The sequence below is a fragment of the Chinchilla lanigera genome, unplaced genomic scaffold (assembly GCF_000276665.1).
Source record: "Chinchilla lanigera isolate Chin_1 unplaced genomic scaffold, ChiLan1.0 scaffold00049, whole genome shotgun sequence".
Taxonomy (NCBI): Eukaryota; Metazoa; Chordata; class Mammalia; order Rodentia; family Chinchillidae; genus Chinchilla; species Chinchilla lanigera.
In genome coordinates this window covers 881,378-899,828 of record NW_004955450.1, presented here as the reverse complement: position 1 = coordinate 899,828, position 18,451 = coordinate 881,378, and the positions used below count along the sequence as shown (strand labels likewise).

Sequence of the window (18,451 nt, the reverse complement as noted above, 5' to 3'; positions counted from 1 at the left end):
ATTGAACTTAAAACTGTTACACTGTTTTGTTGGCTTTAAATAATGATTTGCAATTAATTGAGATATATAGTTTCATAGCCCCATGTGTAAAGTTTGACAGAAAATATCAGCACTGTCACCTGTTAGGGAAAAACAAAAACAAAACAAAAAAGCCAAAACACTGAAAAAGCTAAAGTCAACCCCTTTCCCACTGTCTTGTTTATTCCAAGTCAAACTGGACAGGGTCATCCCCCAAGTAGCTTAGCATTTTATCCTGAAACTAAAAGCAAAGAAATGTCTCTTAATTTAGCCACAGAAAAAATGTCAAATTTCTCTCACCCTGCCACTTATCAGTGAGAAGAGGATGCATACATCATTGTCACTGAATACCCAAATAGCAATGAGTTGGACTCAGCTAGTAGCTTTACAGCTCTCAGAACCACCACTAGGGAAAATCCAGGCAATGTGGCTGAAGGAATTCTGCTCCCTTGCACCCAAGTGTCCTCAACGGGGACAAGACAGAAAATAATGACAACTGTCACCTTGGGACTTTTAAGGTATAAATAGTAAAGGCAATTCAGTGGCTGTATGACATTTAATAGGACTAGCAGGACTCAAAGGTATGAAAATGGCAATGTCATATAGCAGGTTTTTCATAAAATAAATGTTGCTGTTGGTAATGACCTTTGAAATTGTACTGTACATTCACAACACTGATTTGCTTTTGAGTAGTGTGCCTATCACACTTTTTTTTTTTTTTTTTTTTTTTAAGTCTGAGACAGGGTTTCACTATGCACTTCAGGCTGGCCTTGAACTCACTTCGTAGTCAAGGCTGGTCTCGGAACTCTCAGTGATCCTCCTGCCTCAACCTCAGCTTCCCGACTGCTGGGATTACAGGTGTGAGCCACCATACCCAGCTTATGACACTTTTTTTTTTTTGGTAACAAAAAATCACCCAGATACAGTCAACAAAGAGGTGAAAAACAAATGCCAATTCTGCAGCATTTGGCGAGAGGCAGAATTACAAGATGCACACCCAGGGGCATAGCCTACAACTCTCCCCTACAATTTAAAACCACACTCACAAGCTTCTAGTTCATTGTATATGAACAAGAGATTAAAAGAACCTCGATTTTGTTCCTGGAATACAGGTTTACTTGTAAATGTCCACGTTTAAGCCATCACTAGACAGCTTTATCACCACTTCTTGATCAGCTTGTGTGATGTCCACAGACGACAGAGTACACTTTCAAAGTAACAGTTTTTTCTTTCCCATACAATCTGGAATTATCATTTCCTCAAAGCATGTAACAGGTATTTTAACATTCAATCTGTAAATTCTCCATCACAAACTCATGTAAATTAAACACATGCGCTGACAGATATACAGCATGTATCAAGACACAACATGATTTGAAAGGACCAAAGAAAACATTCATAAAAAATTTAAATAAAGACAGGAAATTACTGTCAAATTCTAGTCCAATTCATTGTCTAAATAAATATTTACAAAATGGTTTAAAAAGACTACGACTGATTATGTGCAAAGTTCTCAGGTCTTTACCCACTGGTTTGGTAGTTTCAGCATTTTAGCTTAAAATAAGCACTTTTTTATTCTGTGCAATGTGAGCTAATTCTGAACTGCAAAACCTTACCTAGGTCATATGAAGATCTCCATGTAAAACAGAAACAAAAACATTACCTTAACCTTTTGCTGGAAGCTTAATTTCTTAACTGAAAAACGTACAGGAGCTTCTGAAATTAATTATCCAACCTGCTGTAATAAGTTCCCACGTCTTGACAAAATGAGCATTTTGAATAGTATGATAGAAACACATAACATACTGAGAACATCTGACACTCAGCAACAATTTAACTTATGGGTCAGTTTTGGTTAAACCAAATAAACCATAAAAAAATTAATGGAATCACACACTTGGTAAAACAATGATTCGAAATGAGAGGAAATCAAATAGCAACATTTAAAAAATGCTTATGGGTAAAGATCCATATGTCAGGGTGGATAATTTAAAAGAAATATGGTTACCATCTAATGATTCAAGTTCTCTTTAGCTTCCACAAGCTGAGTGTGGAATGTCAGTTGGTGATACCTAAATTAGGTTACAAAAGTTCTAGTATTACATTAGATGGGCAAAAAAAAGCTAATCCAATTAATAAAATGGTATCTGAGATTTGCCACAGGGTACGGTGGCAAACTACCAAAAACTTAAGTGCTGCATCATAGACATCCCTCCTTTCATTGCTAACACATGTGCCACAGAACTGCTTGTATTCCGCAATGGTCCACATGCAGATTTGGAGGAAACTTCGGCCGCACTGCACAGAATGATTGTGATCTGGGGCAGGTTCTCTCCCTTTAGTTAGAATGAGACTACGGATAAACCTGGCTTTTATGGCAGACTAAGAATGCCAACTGTATCCAGCTCAATTCTGAAAAGGAATTGATATACTTAAAAATCCATTTATAAATCAGATTCTAACTTCCACAACTGTAAGTCTAATCTGGGTTCTTATATTTCAATCTGCTACTCTTAAACCAACAAACAGTAGTACAGTTTTATAGGTGCAAAACTAAACAAACAAGGTTACTCATGTAAGAATCTTCAACACAAGTTCAAATTCTGCCTTTATTTACAAAATGGTCTGATAAAATATCCCTACCCACCCATACTTACAGGTTTCTTCCACAACACACATCACACGTTGATTTTAGCAATGTTAATAGCACCATTCGTGTATGATTTAAGATCAAGATTTCATTGCAGTCACTACTGTGATTCATAATCATTTACATCCACGGATGACAGAGGTGAGCGCACTGGGACCACTGCAGCTCCATGCCAGGATTCCCAGTCCAGCACAGAAGGCTTCAAAGTTAAGAGTTTCTGAAGATCCATGGCTAGCAGATACTAGGAGAATTTCCGTGCCACAAAGTTTAATAATCCTCCGTGCTTGTACAGTGTTATTTCCACGTCATTTTCAAATGAAGCAATCACGCTGAATACTTTTCCAGTACTTGTCTTTAAACAAATAAAAACATCTCACATGAGGGGAAAAATCTTCAAAGTATTACTTAAAATATCTGCGTTCATATTCAATGACAGATTGTCACATATTTTGTCTAATGTTCCTTGCTCTGATTTCATAAATTCTGACTGCCTGAAACCCTTCTGTTGTTTCAAAACCACCTGAAAGCTAAGTAGAAAAAGAGGTATTTTCATCTCTAATTTTAAATGAGAAATATTATACTACGTAGAACATTCAAAGGATTTAGATTTTGATTTATGTGTGAGTTATTACTCACTATCCATATTCATTTTACATTAACTATTCATTGGACCTCATGGCTGGCATTCTTCCTTTTTTCCCCTTAGTTGTAAAGTCGCATTATAACCCTGAATGCTCAGCTTTTGCCTGCTCTTTGGAGTATACATCTGGGTTAAAACAGAGCTGAAAACCAAGACGAGAAAGCATGCAATTAGAAGGCGAGACCCCCCTCCATATTTCTCTTTTGGATTAAGCATGCAGTTCATTTTACTTTGCCTCAGAAAACACGAGGTGCATAACGAAGTCACAGTACACAAGCAACAAGGCCATCTCAAACTACAACTTTTAAAAACTAATGTAAGTATGTCACTTTCAATTGTCTTAAGTCAATTTACATTCCATCTCTTTGAGCAAAGACTGCACAGTCACATGTGAGAATTTTAGAGGTACCTTTATATTTAATGTTATTCCAGGAGACAATTCTTCAGGAAATGTTAAAGAAAACGTCTCTCTGCCCGAGAGGCCCAGGATGTCTGCACTTTCTCCCGGAAGGAACTGAAGTGGAGCTATGCCGATTCCAATCAAATGATCTTTATGTATTTTTTCATAACTTTCAGCCAAAACAGCTTTTACACCCTGCAACAAATGTGTATTTTATTTCTTCTAATCATTTCTGAAAGTTGATTTATTGAGCATTTTAAAAGGAAAAACACCTATTTTGGATTTTCAGGTATACACTTTTTATCTAATATTCCATACTACGGTCAATGTTGTATCAACAACATTTACAGAATCCTTCTATACATGACTTTTCTGTGTTTTTAAGAGCTTCCTGTGTTGTTCTGTCTCCTCCCCTCTCCCCTGCCCTGGCCACTCTAGGGTCAAGTGCTGGCCATGTCAACCACACACAGGAGATGGTTACGTGGGACAGGTGCTTTGCCCCAAGTGACTGACAGTCAGTCCAGCATGTATGTTAACCACCAATTTCTCTTAAGGTAATACTTGAAGAAAAAGAAGATATAAATCCACAGCCACAGGATGAACAGAATGAGAAAAATTCTGTAAATATTTAGTAAACACAAACAGGAACCTACAGAATGATGAACTGAAATTAGAGAGCGGTTTCAGTTAAGTTCTGAGACAACATGTAATGCAGAACCCAGAAAAGCCTCCAATCTCTTAGAGCACTGCGGGTTCCAGTCAAAAGCCTGTATAGAGCAACGAGACCCTTAGTTCAGCCTCTATGCCAGAAGAGTCAATGTTCGTGCCCTGGAGACAATGAACTAGAGAGGTTCTCGACCTGTGATTCTCAACTTTTCTGCTACTGCCTAAGGTGGGACTTTAGACTTTCAAAGGACTTTTTTTCTTTCATCACCTCACCTTCCTCACCAATCCCTTCAAACTTTTAATCTACACACTATGTGTTTATTTATGCACTATTTGTTTATCTGTACTTTACATACATACAAAGAGAAGGGTTTCCTTGTACCACCTAAGAAACAGTTCTCGTCCCTTGGGTACCATCATGCGTGCCTTACAAGCCTCAAGAATGTAGCTTTGAGAACACCAGATCAGAAATCGGGACTGAGGTGACACCCCGAGTGCATCTTCTTTCAAGAAACTAAATGGCCTCAAAGCAAATGTAAGCAGATAATCACAGACAGGTGTATGAAGGGGAAAATGGCCCATTACCCTATCACCTACAGTGAGGCCCTAACTGGCAGGACCCAGCCCACATTCAGATTCTTAATGTCTAACTGAGTGGACTGCCAAGGATCACTGCTAGGTAGCTTCACAAGAGTTGACCCTATGATACAGTGCATATCCCTGTCTCAGATGCGGCTCCATGGTAGACTGCCTGTCCAGCCAAGGCCGAGGCACACCCTGAAGAGAAGCAGCACCACCAGGTCCTACCTGGGGGCGGGAGGGGTGAAACCTGACCCAAGACATCTGAGTCTCTTAACTCCTCAATGGAGCAAAACAGAGGAAATAAAAAAATTGTTTAAGACCTAGTCCTCTTTCCATCCAGCAGACTGACTTCCACACATAAGCAAAGACCTAGGCTGACACAAATTCAGAGTATTAACATGAAAATAGATGAATACAAAATACCATCTAAGATAATTAAACACTCATAAAATCAAGATCCAAAAAAAATCCAAGTAAACTCCCACAGGCTACTACTGATAAAAGGGAGCATTAAAATATCTTTTAAGCTTGAGATAAATGTTAAGAATTCATACCAGTAAATAGGGTCCTTTGGCAGCCCAGTCTCTTGAATTTCCTGAACCATACTTCTTTCCTGCTAGAATAATCAGTGGGATACCTTCTTTTTGATACAGCTCTGCAGCTTCAAATACATCTAGCTGTAGATAAAACACAGAAAATTTTTTATTATAAATTTCTAGCCAATGAGCAACAGCTCGAATACTTCATACACATCCTTACCGTCTGTCCTGATGGAAAATGAACTGTTTTGGGAGCTGGCTTTCCAATGAACTTATTAACAAGCTTGATGTTTGCAAAAGTGCCTCTTGTCATCACTGCATCATTACCTCTTCGGGCTCCATAAGAGTTGAATTCACGAGGGGTAAGGCTAAAAGTAAGTTATGAAGATCAGTCTTTATTCTGGGTGGAAAATGATGTAGTACTACAACACACTCATGGATGCTTTGTTTCTTCTATAATCAACACTGTTAGATTAAGTTGAACCAGAATTTAGACTTCCTATTTAACATTGGCCAGTTAATAGTCAAATGTCCCTAATTTTCCTATACATTTTCTTGGGGGTGGGGGGAGGTTTCCTAAAGGTTGAACCTATAATCTTTACACTGAGCTGTGGCCCTAGCTCTTTAAAAATTATTATTATTTTTTGAGACAGGGTCTTAACAAGTGGCTGAGTCTCCCAGACTAGGCTTGAACTTGCAGTCTACTGCCTCTGCCTCCTAGAGCGCTAGGCTTACAGGTGAGCGGCACCATGCCCAGCTAGGGCATTTATTTTAGTTTTACTTGCGTATGGTCAGTTGTGTTGACTGCATCCCCATGCTATCTTTCAATAGGGTCTGTTTTCTTACTTGCTGTAAACCAGATACCAGATACAGTGACTCAGTAAGATTGAGGTTTTTACATTTTTGGCAAGAATGTTTGGCACTTGTATGCATTTCCACCGGAAGGCATATGCCATACAATTGTCATTTCCTGGAATTTTAGCAGTGATTGCTTATCATTGTCTAGATTTATTATTTCATGAGAGAATGTTGTTTTTTTTTTTGGTCTTTTTGAGACAGCATCTCACTATGCAGTCCAGGCTGGTCTTGAGCCCACTTTATAGCCCAGGCTGGTCTCAAACTTGCAACGATCCTCCTGTATCAGCCTCCCGAGTGCTGGGATTACAGGAGTGCACCACTATGCCCGGCTTAAAATGGGTTTTTTTGGGTACGTGGAATTGAACTCAGGACCTTGCACTTGCCAGGAAGGCACTTGTGCCACAGAGCTATATTGCCGGCCCTTGATACTCTTAATTCAATGATATCTCTTAATTTTTTTGGCTGGAATAAATTTTTTTGAGACAGGGTCTCAATATACAGTGCAGGTTGGCTTTGAACTCACTCATGTAGCCCAGGCTGGCCCAGAACTCATGGTAATCCTCCTGCCTCAGCCACCTGAGTGCTGGAGTTATAGGTATGTGCCATCACGTCTGGCTGGAAAACTTCTATAAAGACAAACTTTCCTTTATGGGTGATTTGGTTAAACTGACATACATTCCATACAAGAAAAGCTGGTTAAAGATTTGATTTGCTTACCAGCTTTCAAAATAATGAGCTGGCACCCTACCATCTTGGAAAGAAAGGTAACTAATACAGTCACTTTTGCTTTTTTCCTTCTAGTACCAAATGAACCCTGGATTTAAAGTTATCTATTACATTTAAGCCCATCCCACGACTATTCTTATCGATACTCAATATGTCCCGTCTACAAGCAGTGACAAATTCAAGTCAGCTCATGAGCCTCCAGACAGAACTTGGTGGTACCCGGTGGCTCCTCTGATTTTGGCGTAAGTTATCTAGACATCCCAGTTCCAGATCTAGATTCAGTCCTTTCTCTAAGCAGCAGTAGTAGTCTGCACTGGAAATGGTATTCAGGAACCACCCTCCATGCTAAGGATCTTTATCCCCACTAGGTTAAATATATCAATTATTTTTCTTAGGGATAAGAAACAATGGAACAGAAGTGTCAATAATCAAAAACTGATCTTTACCAGCCTTTAATTTTGTCTTCAGGCAGAGGCAACAATACTCTAAACTTGTACAATTAAACTTCCTTCTTTAGGTCAGGAGTGGTGGGGATTTGGGTATCTTTTTTTTTGGTACCAGAAATTGAACTCAGGATCTTGCTCTTGCCAGGCAGGAGCTATGCCACTGAGCTATCTCCTTGGCTGGGTAACTCTATTTTTAGAAAATTCTAACTGATAATTACTGGGCTAAATGTGCTCAAGAAATAACAATAAACATAAAAATTGTATATCTGAGAGAAGTGGTGACTGGTTTTCTTTTGTGGGAGCTATGTCACAATTGACACAAATCATAACCAAAAAGGTATCAGGAGAGAGAAAATTTTATTCTTGAACCACTTTATAATAAAAGCTATGTAATACTATATTATTCATGTTAAACCAAATTCTATAGCCCTGATTTTATAAGATATTTTTAATGAAAAACTTCAATCATTTGAATTGTTCAAGCTCCCAAAAGCTAATCAAGCATCAGTAATGCAAATTCTGCCTTCAGTGTCTCTTATATCACAACAGTTCAATAGAACACAGAAATAAAACAAAATCTTTCTAGTTTTAGATTTATATCTCCTATACACATGGCATTTATGTTCAGATTTATTGTGGTTATAAAATTTTAGGCTCAAACAGCAGAAGTTGGGAGTGAAGGAGAAATAAAAAGAATTAAGATGTGTTGTATACCTGTATTATCTCCTAACTATTTACTGCAAAGATTTACAAATACAAATAATAAAAAATTTCAGCTTACAAAAAAAAGAAGTTGATTTTTGATACATATCAAACATGGCCTTACAAGTATTTTATAGCCTATAACATACAGGTTTACTGTATTCCAAGAATGAGAAGCTAGTTAGAACCCAGTGACTAGACTTCATTTGGTGTATCAAAGCTGATTTTTCAACAATGTAGCACTGAAAAAGAATAACCTTGTCTCTAATCAGTTGTCTGTTTAGACTGTAAGGCTCAATATAAAATAGCAACCTCAGTTGCTACAGTTACAAAACAAGACTAATGTAGGTGCTCAGGTTCTGGCTCAAGTCAACAGACATGCCTCATTTAATGACCATGTTTTGTTCCTGCAACTAGGTTCTAACCTAGTTGGTTGCTAAATGAGGAATTGAATACAGTATGCACATTACAATATTCAGAACAAAGGAAACTCCAACTTGATGACTTTGCTTTTATTTGTGTAACTCTTCCATGCAGTACTATAATGTATAACAGCGAACTACAAACTGTACTATACGGTATAATCAGCAAAAATTACAGTACTATGTAAACAAGGTATACTGTACAAAAAAAGGCATTAAGGCTCTACAAGCAACATGTACAGAACTGTACAACAACGAATATCTATATACTAACAATCCGGCATCTAAGATAGCATTTATTTACTGGATAAAGCAACATGACCGGAAGCAGAAGACTCTTAATTAGAAAAGCAAGACTGCCTCAAAAACACATATACATACCCTCTGTTTGTTAAATATCTGGCTGCAGCACTACTCCTAGCGATGCTTCCAGCAGGTGATATGTGATCTGTTGTAACAGAATCTCCCAAGTGTAGCAAGACATGGGCATTTTCAATGGGCTGGAGTGCAACCGGCTCTTTGGTCTACAAAATAAAGGTTAAAGCATTTAACTCTTCACAAGGTTTTTCAGTCTACAATAACCTTAATAAGGGCAAACATTAAAACTACTTACAAGTTTATCAAAAAATGAAGGACATCTGATGTAAGTAGACTTTAAGTCCCATGGAAACAAAACTGAGTCTGGTGCTTCTAAGGAATTCCACCATTTATTTCCAATCTGTGAATAATGGTTTTTGTTGATGAATTTAAAGAAAAAAAAAAAAAGATAAAAGGAGAGAGAGGCTTATAAACAGACTGGAAAATAAAAAAAAAACAAAACCCTTACCATTTACAAAGCTAAAATAGTGCATTCTATAAAATCATGCCTTTTTTGGGACAAATAAATTTTAGCTCACCAGATTTTAGGAACACTAAGCTAAGTTTCAATACAAATGGAACATACAAACTTCTTTACAGAGTCAAAACAAAGCCAAGCTACAGCATGTTAAAAGATCTCTGTACATGTTGTGAGGTAGGCTAGTCATCTTCAGGAATACTATCACAAAGAAAAACTTTCATCTTTTTAAAAATATATCTGTCCCACATCATTGCCTATTGGTTCTGCCTTTCAACTACAACCCAAATCTCACTGCTTTCTTAATCACCACCACTGCTACTACCCTGGTCCACTCCATCAAAACCTCTCATGCTTGTGACCTCTTCATTTGGCCTTCCCAACCCACCCTTTACTACCCCTCCAGTATCCTGAATATAAAACCAGAGTGATCTTCCCACAGCTCCCCTTCTCGCCTGACTCGGGTATCCCTAGCCATCTGGACCTCCGTCTTCGCCCCCAGCGTCCTGTCCCACACACCCTTATTGCTGATTCCTGAGTGACATCACATCCACAAAGACTCCCTCCTGACAACCTGCGAGCTCATTCAACCCACTACAATCTGCTCTCAAAATTTTGCACAATTAACCCTTATTACCAAAACTTATTTTTCCTTTATTTTTTTCCCCCCAAATTTTGTTTTCTATAGATCTTATTACTTCCAACAAAATGTGCAGTTAACCTAATTATTTTCCTTATAAGTCACAGTTTCTCCCCATAACAATTCTGTTTTGTGCATTGATGTGTATCAAACATCTAACATGAGCTGGGCAGGCCCACAATCACAGCACTCTAGGAAGGTGAAGCAGAAGGATCAAATTCAAGCCCAGCCTGGACAACTCAGTAAAACCCTGTCTCAAAACAGAAAATTAAAAGGGCCACAGATGTAACAGTGTGAAGGCCCTGGGTTCAATCCTCAGTGCCCAAAATAAAAACAAAGCAACAAACCAAGAAGCGCCTAGAAGAGCACCTGGCTCATGGATTCAGCAAAGATTTGTCAAGTAACTGCTTTTTCTGCCATCACATTTATATTGCTTTTCTTTTTTTTTTTTGTCTTTTTGAGACAGCGTCTCATTATGCAGTTCAGGCTGGCCTCAAACTCACAAGGATCCTTCTGCCTCAGCCTCCCAAGTGCTGGGATTATAGGTGTGTGCCACCATGCACAGCTATATTACTTTTTAAAATAAAAGTCTGTATATATGTATCACATATGTGTGTGGAAGTATCTCTAAAAATATGCTTTAAAAAGGTATTACAGTTTACTCTAGAGAAGCAAAGAGATGGTTAGGGAATCAGCGAAAGCACAATGTCATTGTCTACTTGTTTCTTTTGAATTCTGAGCCATGTGAATGGGAGTGACAACCAGTTGTTTCCGTGAACTGTGCCCTCATTTAGGATGCCAAGTATAAGTGGTGGCTAGGCATTTCCAGTAAGTAAGTAGAATCAATTCCAGTATCTAACCCATTCTCTTTGTAACTAGCAATTCCAGATACAAGCTGACCATCACTCATTAAACACTACATATTCAAATTAATGTAATTTAAATTTGTGTTCTATTCAGCAAGCAAGATGCATGAAATATAATACACTACGGCTTTACTAAGCTAAGAAAGAAAGAAAGAAAGAAAGAAAGAAAGAAAGAAAGAAAGAAAGAAAGACAGAAAGAAGATCCTTACTTCTATCTTCTCCTTTAGTGTTTTAAACATGGATATTACAACATGTTCTTCCTCTATCTGATGAACTTCTTCTCTAGTGGGCCAAATATCATGTAGGTAAATGTTCTTGCCAGTAGGATCAGTACCTGGTTAAAAGATATTAATGTGGTAAGTAATAAATAATTCAACAACAGGGTGCTTCAAGCTTAAGCAGCTAAAGAATAATCTGCAGCACATTTTATATTCTTCAGACATACACAAAAAACAATGATTATGCATCATTATAAATTTTGTAATACAAATTTAATAATGGATCATCTCAAAAACACTTAAAAAATAACTTCTAGGAGGAAAAGTGCACATGTGCGCACATACACACACACACAGGAAAACATACCTAAAGGTTCTGTCTGGAAATCTATGTTCACTGTGCCTGCTATGGCATAAGCCACCACTAAGGGTGGAGAGGCAAGATAATTGGCACGAACACAATCACAAAGACGACCTTCAAAATTTTTGTTTCCAGATAAAACTCCACAGGTAACCAAATCACCCTGAAAAAACATAACCATACAAATACATTCAATTCAAGACGATCATAAAAGCAATCATATGTTACAGCTTTTTCTTTCTTTCTTTCTGAGACAGGGTCTCACTACACAGTTCAGACTGGCCTTGAACTCACTTTGTAGCCCAGGCTGGCCTTGAACTTGCAGCGATTCTCCTGCCTCAGCCTCCTGAGTGCAGGGATTATAGCGGCGCACCACTATGCCTGGCTATATTACAGTTCTTTTTTTTTTGGTTTTTGGTTTTTGGTTTTTGGTTTTTCTCCGGTACCGGGAACCGAACTCACGACCTTGCACATGCCAGGCACTTTTGCCACTGAGCTAAATCCCCAGCCCTATATTACAGTTCTGAAGGCAAGACAACCAAAAAATGTATCACTATAAAGCCTACAAAGAAACTCTTAAAAAGTCTTCATATTACCAAGGACATATTTTAAAAATCTAGAAATGAAGAATGGCATGGTGGCAAACATCCGGAATCCTAGCACTCTGGGAGGATTAGGTAGAAAGACTGGCAATTTCCAGCCTAGCCTGAAAAGCTTAGCAATTTAGCGAGACCCTTTCACAGAAATAAAAAAGATAAAATAGGACTAGGGAATGTGGCTCAGTACAAAAAAGCCCTGGTTTAACCTTCCAGTACCACCAAAAAAAAAAAAAAAAAAAAATTCTTGGAATCCTTTTAAGATTCACAGGTTACTCTTCCAAACAGGTGTAGAGACAACAGAAATATAAACACATCAATATATTTTCAATAATTTAGTAAAAGGACAATTAAAAAAACCCACACAGGTATGTTTTACCTGTTTTACTGCATTTAAAACTGCTTCTGATAAGGGTGCTGTATTGCCCACACATGTTGAACATCCATAGCCAACGATTTCAAATCTGCATTTTAAAACATGAAACGTGACTAGAGAACACATTGCATTTGTAATGAAAAGACAAGGCTTATCTTGCATTTCTATCTCTAGCAATAATCATGGTACAAGGAGTAACCCTCACCAATACATTAACTCTACAGTGTTTTGAACAATCAGGTTGCTCTTGGGCATGGCCCTCTTGCTGAATGCAGCAAACCTCTCAGAAACATTGATATTTCACGCTCTACCGTTAAGTCAATAGCACCTGTCACTGTACAAAAGAAAACTCAAGTACTACCTGGTGGGAAAGTAATATAATGTTTAAAAAAACAAATCACTACTTCCATCCTCAGAGTTTGCTGAAACTGTAAAACATCAAGATTACCTGGCTACAACAATTTTACCAGAGGTCTAATGAGGCAACTACATGCTCTGATAGGAGTAAATCTTTCAATTTGCAGTCAAATCAATCTAAGAAGAATCCCTGACAGTAATTTTGCGGTGGTGTAACTTAAAGTTGTATCACAAGCATAATTCCCTAAATTACTCTCAGTTACTGCTCTAAAAGCAGAAAATCTAGAATTTATGTACGAAAAAAATACAATTTATATAAGCAAAATATTTCAAAACATACACTGAAAACACAACTAGCATCAATTTTATTCTGATCACATAAGAAATGGAAAAGTCATTTTCTCCAACACTCAGGGACAACACTAACGTGTCAGAGACCCAATAATCTCACAAACCCTCCGTGAAGACAATTCACTTGGTTACTAAATGCAGGCTATGAGTTTATTCTTTTTTGAACTGCGTATCACATGTGGGAATCCCGTGTAACGGCACCACCACTCTTTCTATCCTTGCCCTGGTGTGTCTCTTGCCACCTCAGTGCCCACAGGCTAGAGATCACAAGATGCTCTGCATTTAAAGAGCCTGTTGGAGCCCTACTGTTTAGTTTTGCCAGAGAAATATCTGCTTATATGCAGTCTCAGAGCCTGTGGCAGCGGTAAGGTACTGAGTGGAATCATAGCATATTTTTCTTTTCATCTGTTTTACATATGTGAAAGGCCATGCTCCAAAGTCAGTGCAAATACTGGTACCTGTCACTTACCCTAGCTTGCTAAGATATGGCAACACTCCACTTGAGCTGAGGTAATGAGTGACCATCCCACTGCCTGGAGATAAACTCGTTCTTATGTAAGGTTTAACGCACAGACCAGCTTCAACAGCCTTCTTGGCCAAAAGACCTGCACAGAGAACGAACAATTTCCTTTTTTATAGCAGTATGTCTTTCCCTTTCTCATATTAGAGTAGGAAGAAAGACTGAGTCCAAAGGCACATATTCCGAAGTTTACTATCATTATTTTGTCCATTTTATTCTGATTTACTTCATTTAAAATAAATCAAAATCCGTGACAGCTGGACATAGCAGTGCATATTTGTAATCTCAGCTACTTGGGAGACTGAGGCAGGAAGATAAGCATGTTCAAGGCCAGCCTGGGTAACTTAGTGAGACCCTATCTCAAAATTTATAAACAACAACAACAAAACAGGATTAGCAACAGCTCATTAGTACAGCACTGGGTTTCAATCTCTAATAGGCAAAAAAAGGGATCAGACATACTAGCCATCATGCTGTAAATTATTAAGGAATAATTTGATGATATGGCATCAGGTACACTAAAAGGATGAACGATTTCTAAGTCCTATAATAATAAACTAAGGGATATGGGACATTTACTATACGGTTTTATGCAACAGAAGAACTCTTCCAATGTCCAGGTGAACCGATTTCCTTCATAGTTCTTGTTGATAATCTTTTGACTCTTTTACAATTCTCTGTGGACTCTAGCACAATGTGATGGTAAACTTGTAGAAATCCAGAAAATACTTGCTAATTGACTATACTTTTAAATTAACAGAAGAAATATACAACCTAAAGTTATTAGACATGCGAGATGCAGTTACAAAAAGTTATCTTGTAATAAAACAAAATTCACCTAGTTAATACAAACACAGACATGGATACTCATGTATTACCTAAGAAAAAGACAGTGAAAATAACAGAAAAAAACATTAGGACAAAAAAGCCTGGCTACAGGCCATAGCCCACCTGCAGCGAGCATGACGGATGGATTACAGTTATTGGTGCAACTGATGACCGCAGCGATGACCACAGACCCATGAGTCAACTGGTAGTCTCGTCCTTCATAACGGATGGAGATGGTATCATTTTGCTTTTCAGCTGCGATTTGGAATCCTTTAAATCCAACCTATGAAAATTTGCACATAAACGTAAGGTAAATATTATGGATTAGTACAGAAAAAAAGACTTAGGAAACACAGCAGCTGCCTGATGATGTAACACTCACAGTCCTGTTTGTGACATCCAATTCCGTAACACTAAGTAGTTCTAAGTCAGCTGAAGCCTGACTGAGCAGCCATGACAAGAGTCTGGTGGTGTCCACAAACAAAGCTTCTCTTCACCCTGTGAATCCAGCCATCCAAACCTAGATCCTATTTCTCTCAGTTGTTCTCTATCCATTTCTGCTCACAGTGATTTTCAAGAGTGGGCAAAAACTGTTCCGAAGATTTGCTGGAAACTATCATGTATGCATGCAGCAGGATGAGACCAGACCAACTACAGGTCACTCTCTGTGGAAGCTGTGGGACGGGCATGTGTCAACTCACTGCACGATTTTACTTCTGTAGAAATTTAACATTTCCCAAATAAAAGTCAAGAAATGATAAAAAAGCTCTGAAAAACCAAATCCTACTTCTCACAACAGAAAAGGTGACAAGATTTAAGCTGCGATTCTAGGACAGAAAATACAAACCTCCAGAGCCAAAGGAGTCACCTGTTTGGCAGTTTCATTTTACCAGACGGCTAAGAGCACAATTACACAGTGCAATAGTTTTCCCTGCTCTGGGAAGCTGCCACGTCCAGCAAAGTGCTCTCCACAACCCCTTTTCATGAAGTTGTACATATCTATCATCTATGCTGTCTGATCCAGGAACCACAGCTGTATGTGGCTGTTCAGAACTTCAAATGATATGACTGGGACTAAAACTCAATGCTGAACTTTTAAATTTTAATTTAAACAAACGGTCAACCTCTGACCTTCACAGTGGAGCTGGGAACCAGCTCATGGAATAACTGACACATCAGACAGAAGGCAAAAGAGAGGCCCCTTTTCCCCCACAAACATCAACATCATTGTACCAGTGTGTGCCACAATATAAAGCACACAAACAGCTGGAGGCAGTGGCATGCACCTACAGTCCCAGCAAGGGCAGCTGTGGCATGTTCGAGTCCAGCCTGAGATTTACAGTGAGGCCCTCGGTACAAAAAAAAAAAGTAAAAAAGTGGGCCAGTCAAGGTAGTGCATGCCAACATGCCAGCCATGGCTATATACTTGAGATCAAGGCCAGCAAGCTGAAGGTGAAGTACACAGCAAGACCTGTCTCAAAAAAACTAAACCAAACCAAAAGATGTAGGTCAGTTGCAGGTCAATATTATAAACCTGTGGTTCTTTACTACAGAGCACAAAGCCTGGTGACACAAAGAAGTGACAATAAACTAAGTTACCTTTTCACTTAAGCAAGCCTGGAAATCACTTTTCATATCTGTCACAGCAACTCTATCCTGGGGTCTCTTGGGACCACTGACAGATGGAACTATTGAACTCAGGTTAATCTGGATCACCTATGACAACAGAAAAAGGAAACAATAGCAACTGAGATCCTAAGTACAAATTCCAACTCAGGCATTGCTTTGGGAAGCAGAATAAGTATATTTATGTTTATTTAAATGTTATTTATTTTAATAACGAAACCTTCCCCTAGAATTTTTTTTTGTTTTGTTTCTGACTTTAGAACTACTATAAAATAAGTCTATTTAAATTTATGATGCACACAAAAAACAATCTACTACAAGCAAGACTAAGACATTAGTATATAACCAAACTTCTGCAACACGAACCGTATAATCTATATAAAACTGTTCCAGGCATGCATGGTGGCACATGCCTATAATCCCAGCTACTCAGGAAGCTGAGGCATGAGGTCTGCAAGTGTGAGACCAGCTTGGTACCTTAGTAGATCCTGTTTTTAAAAAGGTGGTTCCCTAAATGCTTTTTCTACCCATAAACATCAACATCATTGTAACAGTTGTCCAGTGACTAACCTTGTGCTGGCTATAGACTTACTGCTTCTGAGCTTCAGGTTAAACCTTCCTTTGCTTTCAGATCATGGAGATAAGGCTTAGTGAGTATTTTTCCTTTGTCAGCTTGCAGGACAGGAAGCCTGGTCAATAGAGGGTGCTACAGGACACAGCAGAGAAGGGGCTCCTTTTGTGACTCTAGGTCTTCCTGGCAGGCTCTTTCCAGCTGACCAGGATTTTGTTCTTTGGTTTAGGCATGATTGCTTTGTTAAAAATCTCACTTCTCAACTAGTTTTCTATTTACTTTTACTATTTCCTTCATCTATTTTATGTGAGTATAACCAATTTAAAACTTTGTCTGTCTCATAGCTTCCGTCATTATTGAATAGCCCCGTTTATTCTAACTGATCCTACTTTCCTCCCATTGTTATGTAATGAATTCAGGTGATCTACTACCTAAGGGTAGATTAAGGAGTTTCTTTAGAAATAAACACCTGAGGGGCTGGGGATTTAGCTCAGCGGCAAAAGTGCCTGCCTGGCAAGCGCAAGGTCATGAGTTTGGTTCCCGGTACAGGAGAAAAACCAAAAAAAAAAAAAAAAAAAAAATAGAAATAAACACCTGAAGAATTTTAATTTTATTCTTTAACATGGTCATTTTCTGAGGGGTACCAGAAATCTAACTCAGGACTTCACACTTGCCAGGCAGGTGCTACATCCCTGGCCCAGTCATGGTTTTTTAAACAGGCAAATTTATTTCATTTTACTCTAACAACCCAATTTTTCCACTTAATTTTTCTTTCCATCTTATCCTTTTTAAAAAATGTAAACAAAGCACTGGAGTCAATGAAAGTCAAAGGAATCAGAAGAAAATGTAAAAAATCTGCCCAAAGTGTCATACAAATTCAACTACTGTGTGCCCTACACAGGCCTTCAAGAATATCTACTCAGTGCCAGCTACTGTTCTTTCCTTGGTCTTGTATACCCTTGTATGGATCTAAAACATCTCCTGGAAAAACATTACAGTGCATCCTTATCCACCATATTCACTAGATAAGGCACTGTGTGGTTTCTGCCTCTTCCCCGAAGTCAAAATGACCATGACAGGTAAACATTCTGAATGGATTCAGGACACTGTGGCAGTTATCACCGTGCACCTAAAGACACTCAGGAAAGGACTTCCAGAACTGCTTCAGAAAGTGGCAAGGCACAGCCAGACATGGTAGTGCATGCCTGTAATTGCAGCACTCAGGAGGCTGAGGCAGGAGGATCACCACGAATTCAAGGCCAGCCTGGGTTACATATTGAATTCAAAGGCAGCCTGAACTGCACAGCAAAACCATCTCAAAAAAAAAAAAAAAAAGTGGCAAAAATGAGAGACAAATGTGTTCAAAGTGAGGGGGAGTGTTCTGAGGAGGATTAGTGGTTTTTAAAAATTTACACACATACCTTATTTTTCAATCACACCTTCTGAGTACCTGGAACATTTCTATCAACTTATTTCTAATCTAAGAATTACAAATTCTAGCCAAGGATGGCACTGCACACCTGTAATCCCAATATTCAAGGAGATGAGGCAGGAGGACTGCCACAAATCTGAGACCATCCTCGGCTACATAGTGAGTTCAAGGCCAGCCTGGCCTACACAGTAAGACCCAGTCTCAAAAGTAACAAATTAAGGAGTC

At 38.6% G+C, this 18,451-nt stretch overlaps 1 protein-coding gene across 1 annotated transcript in view; it reads right to left on the bottom strand.

Moving 5' to 3' along the window:
* Positions 1–920: 920 nt before the first annotated feature.
* Positions 921–18,451, bottom strand: part of Ireb2 (iron-responsive element binding protein 2) — a 46,355-nt gene continuing 28,824 nt past the window's right edge. Inside the window, exons 11-22 of the mRNA XM_005393448.2 lie at positions 16,197–16,313; positions 14,721–14,880; positions 13,719–13,854; positions 12,545–12,629; positions 11,576–11,732; positions 11,200–11,324; positions 9,263–9,367; positions 9,031–9,173; positions 5,716–5,863; positions 5,511–5,633; positions 3,718–3,903; positions 921–3,020 (exon numbers count right to left, since the gene is read on the bottom strand). Coding sequence (XP_005393505.1) covers positions 2,910–3,020; positions 3,718–3,903; positions 5,511–5,633; positions 5,716–5,863; positions 9,031–9,173; positions 9,263–9,367; positions 11,200–11,324; positions 11,576–11,732; positions 12,545–12,629; positions 13,719–13,854; positions 14,721–14,880; positions 16,197–16,313 — 1,596 coding nt within the window. The 3' untranslated portion in view covers positions 921–2,909. The remainder of the gene's footprint in view (positions 3,021–3,717; positions 3,904–5,510; positions 5,634–5,715; positions 5,864–9,030; positions 9,174–9,262; positions 9,368–11,199; positions 11,325–11,575; positions 11,733–12,544; positions 12,630–13,718; positions 13,855–14,720; positions 14,881–16,196; positions 16,314–18,451) is intronic.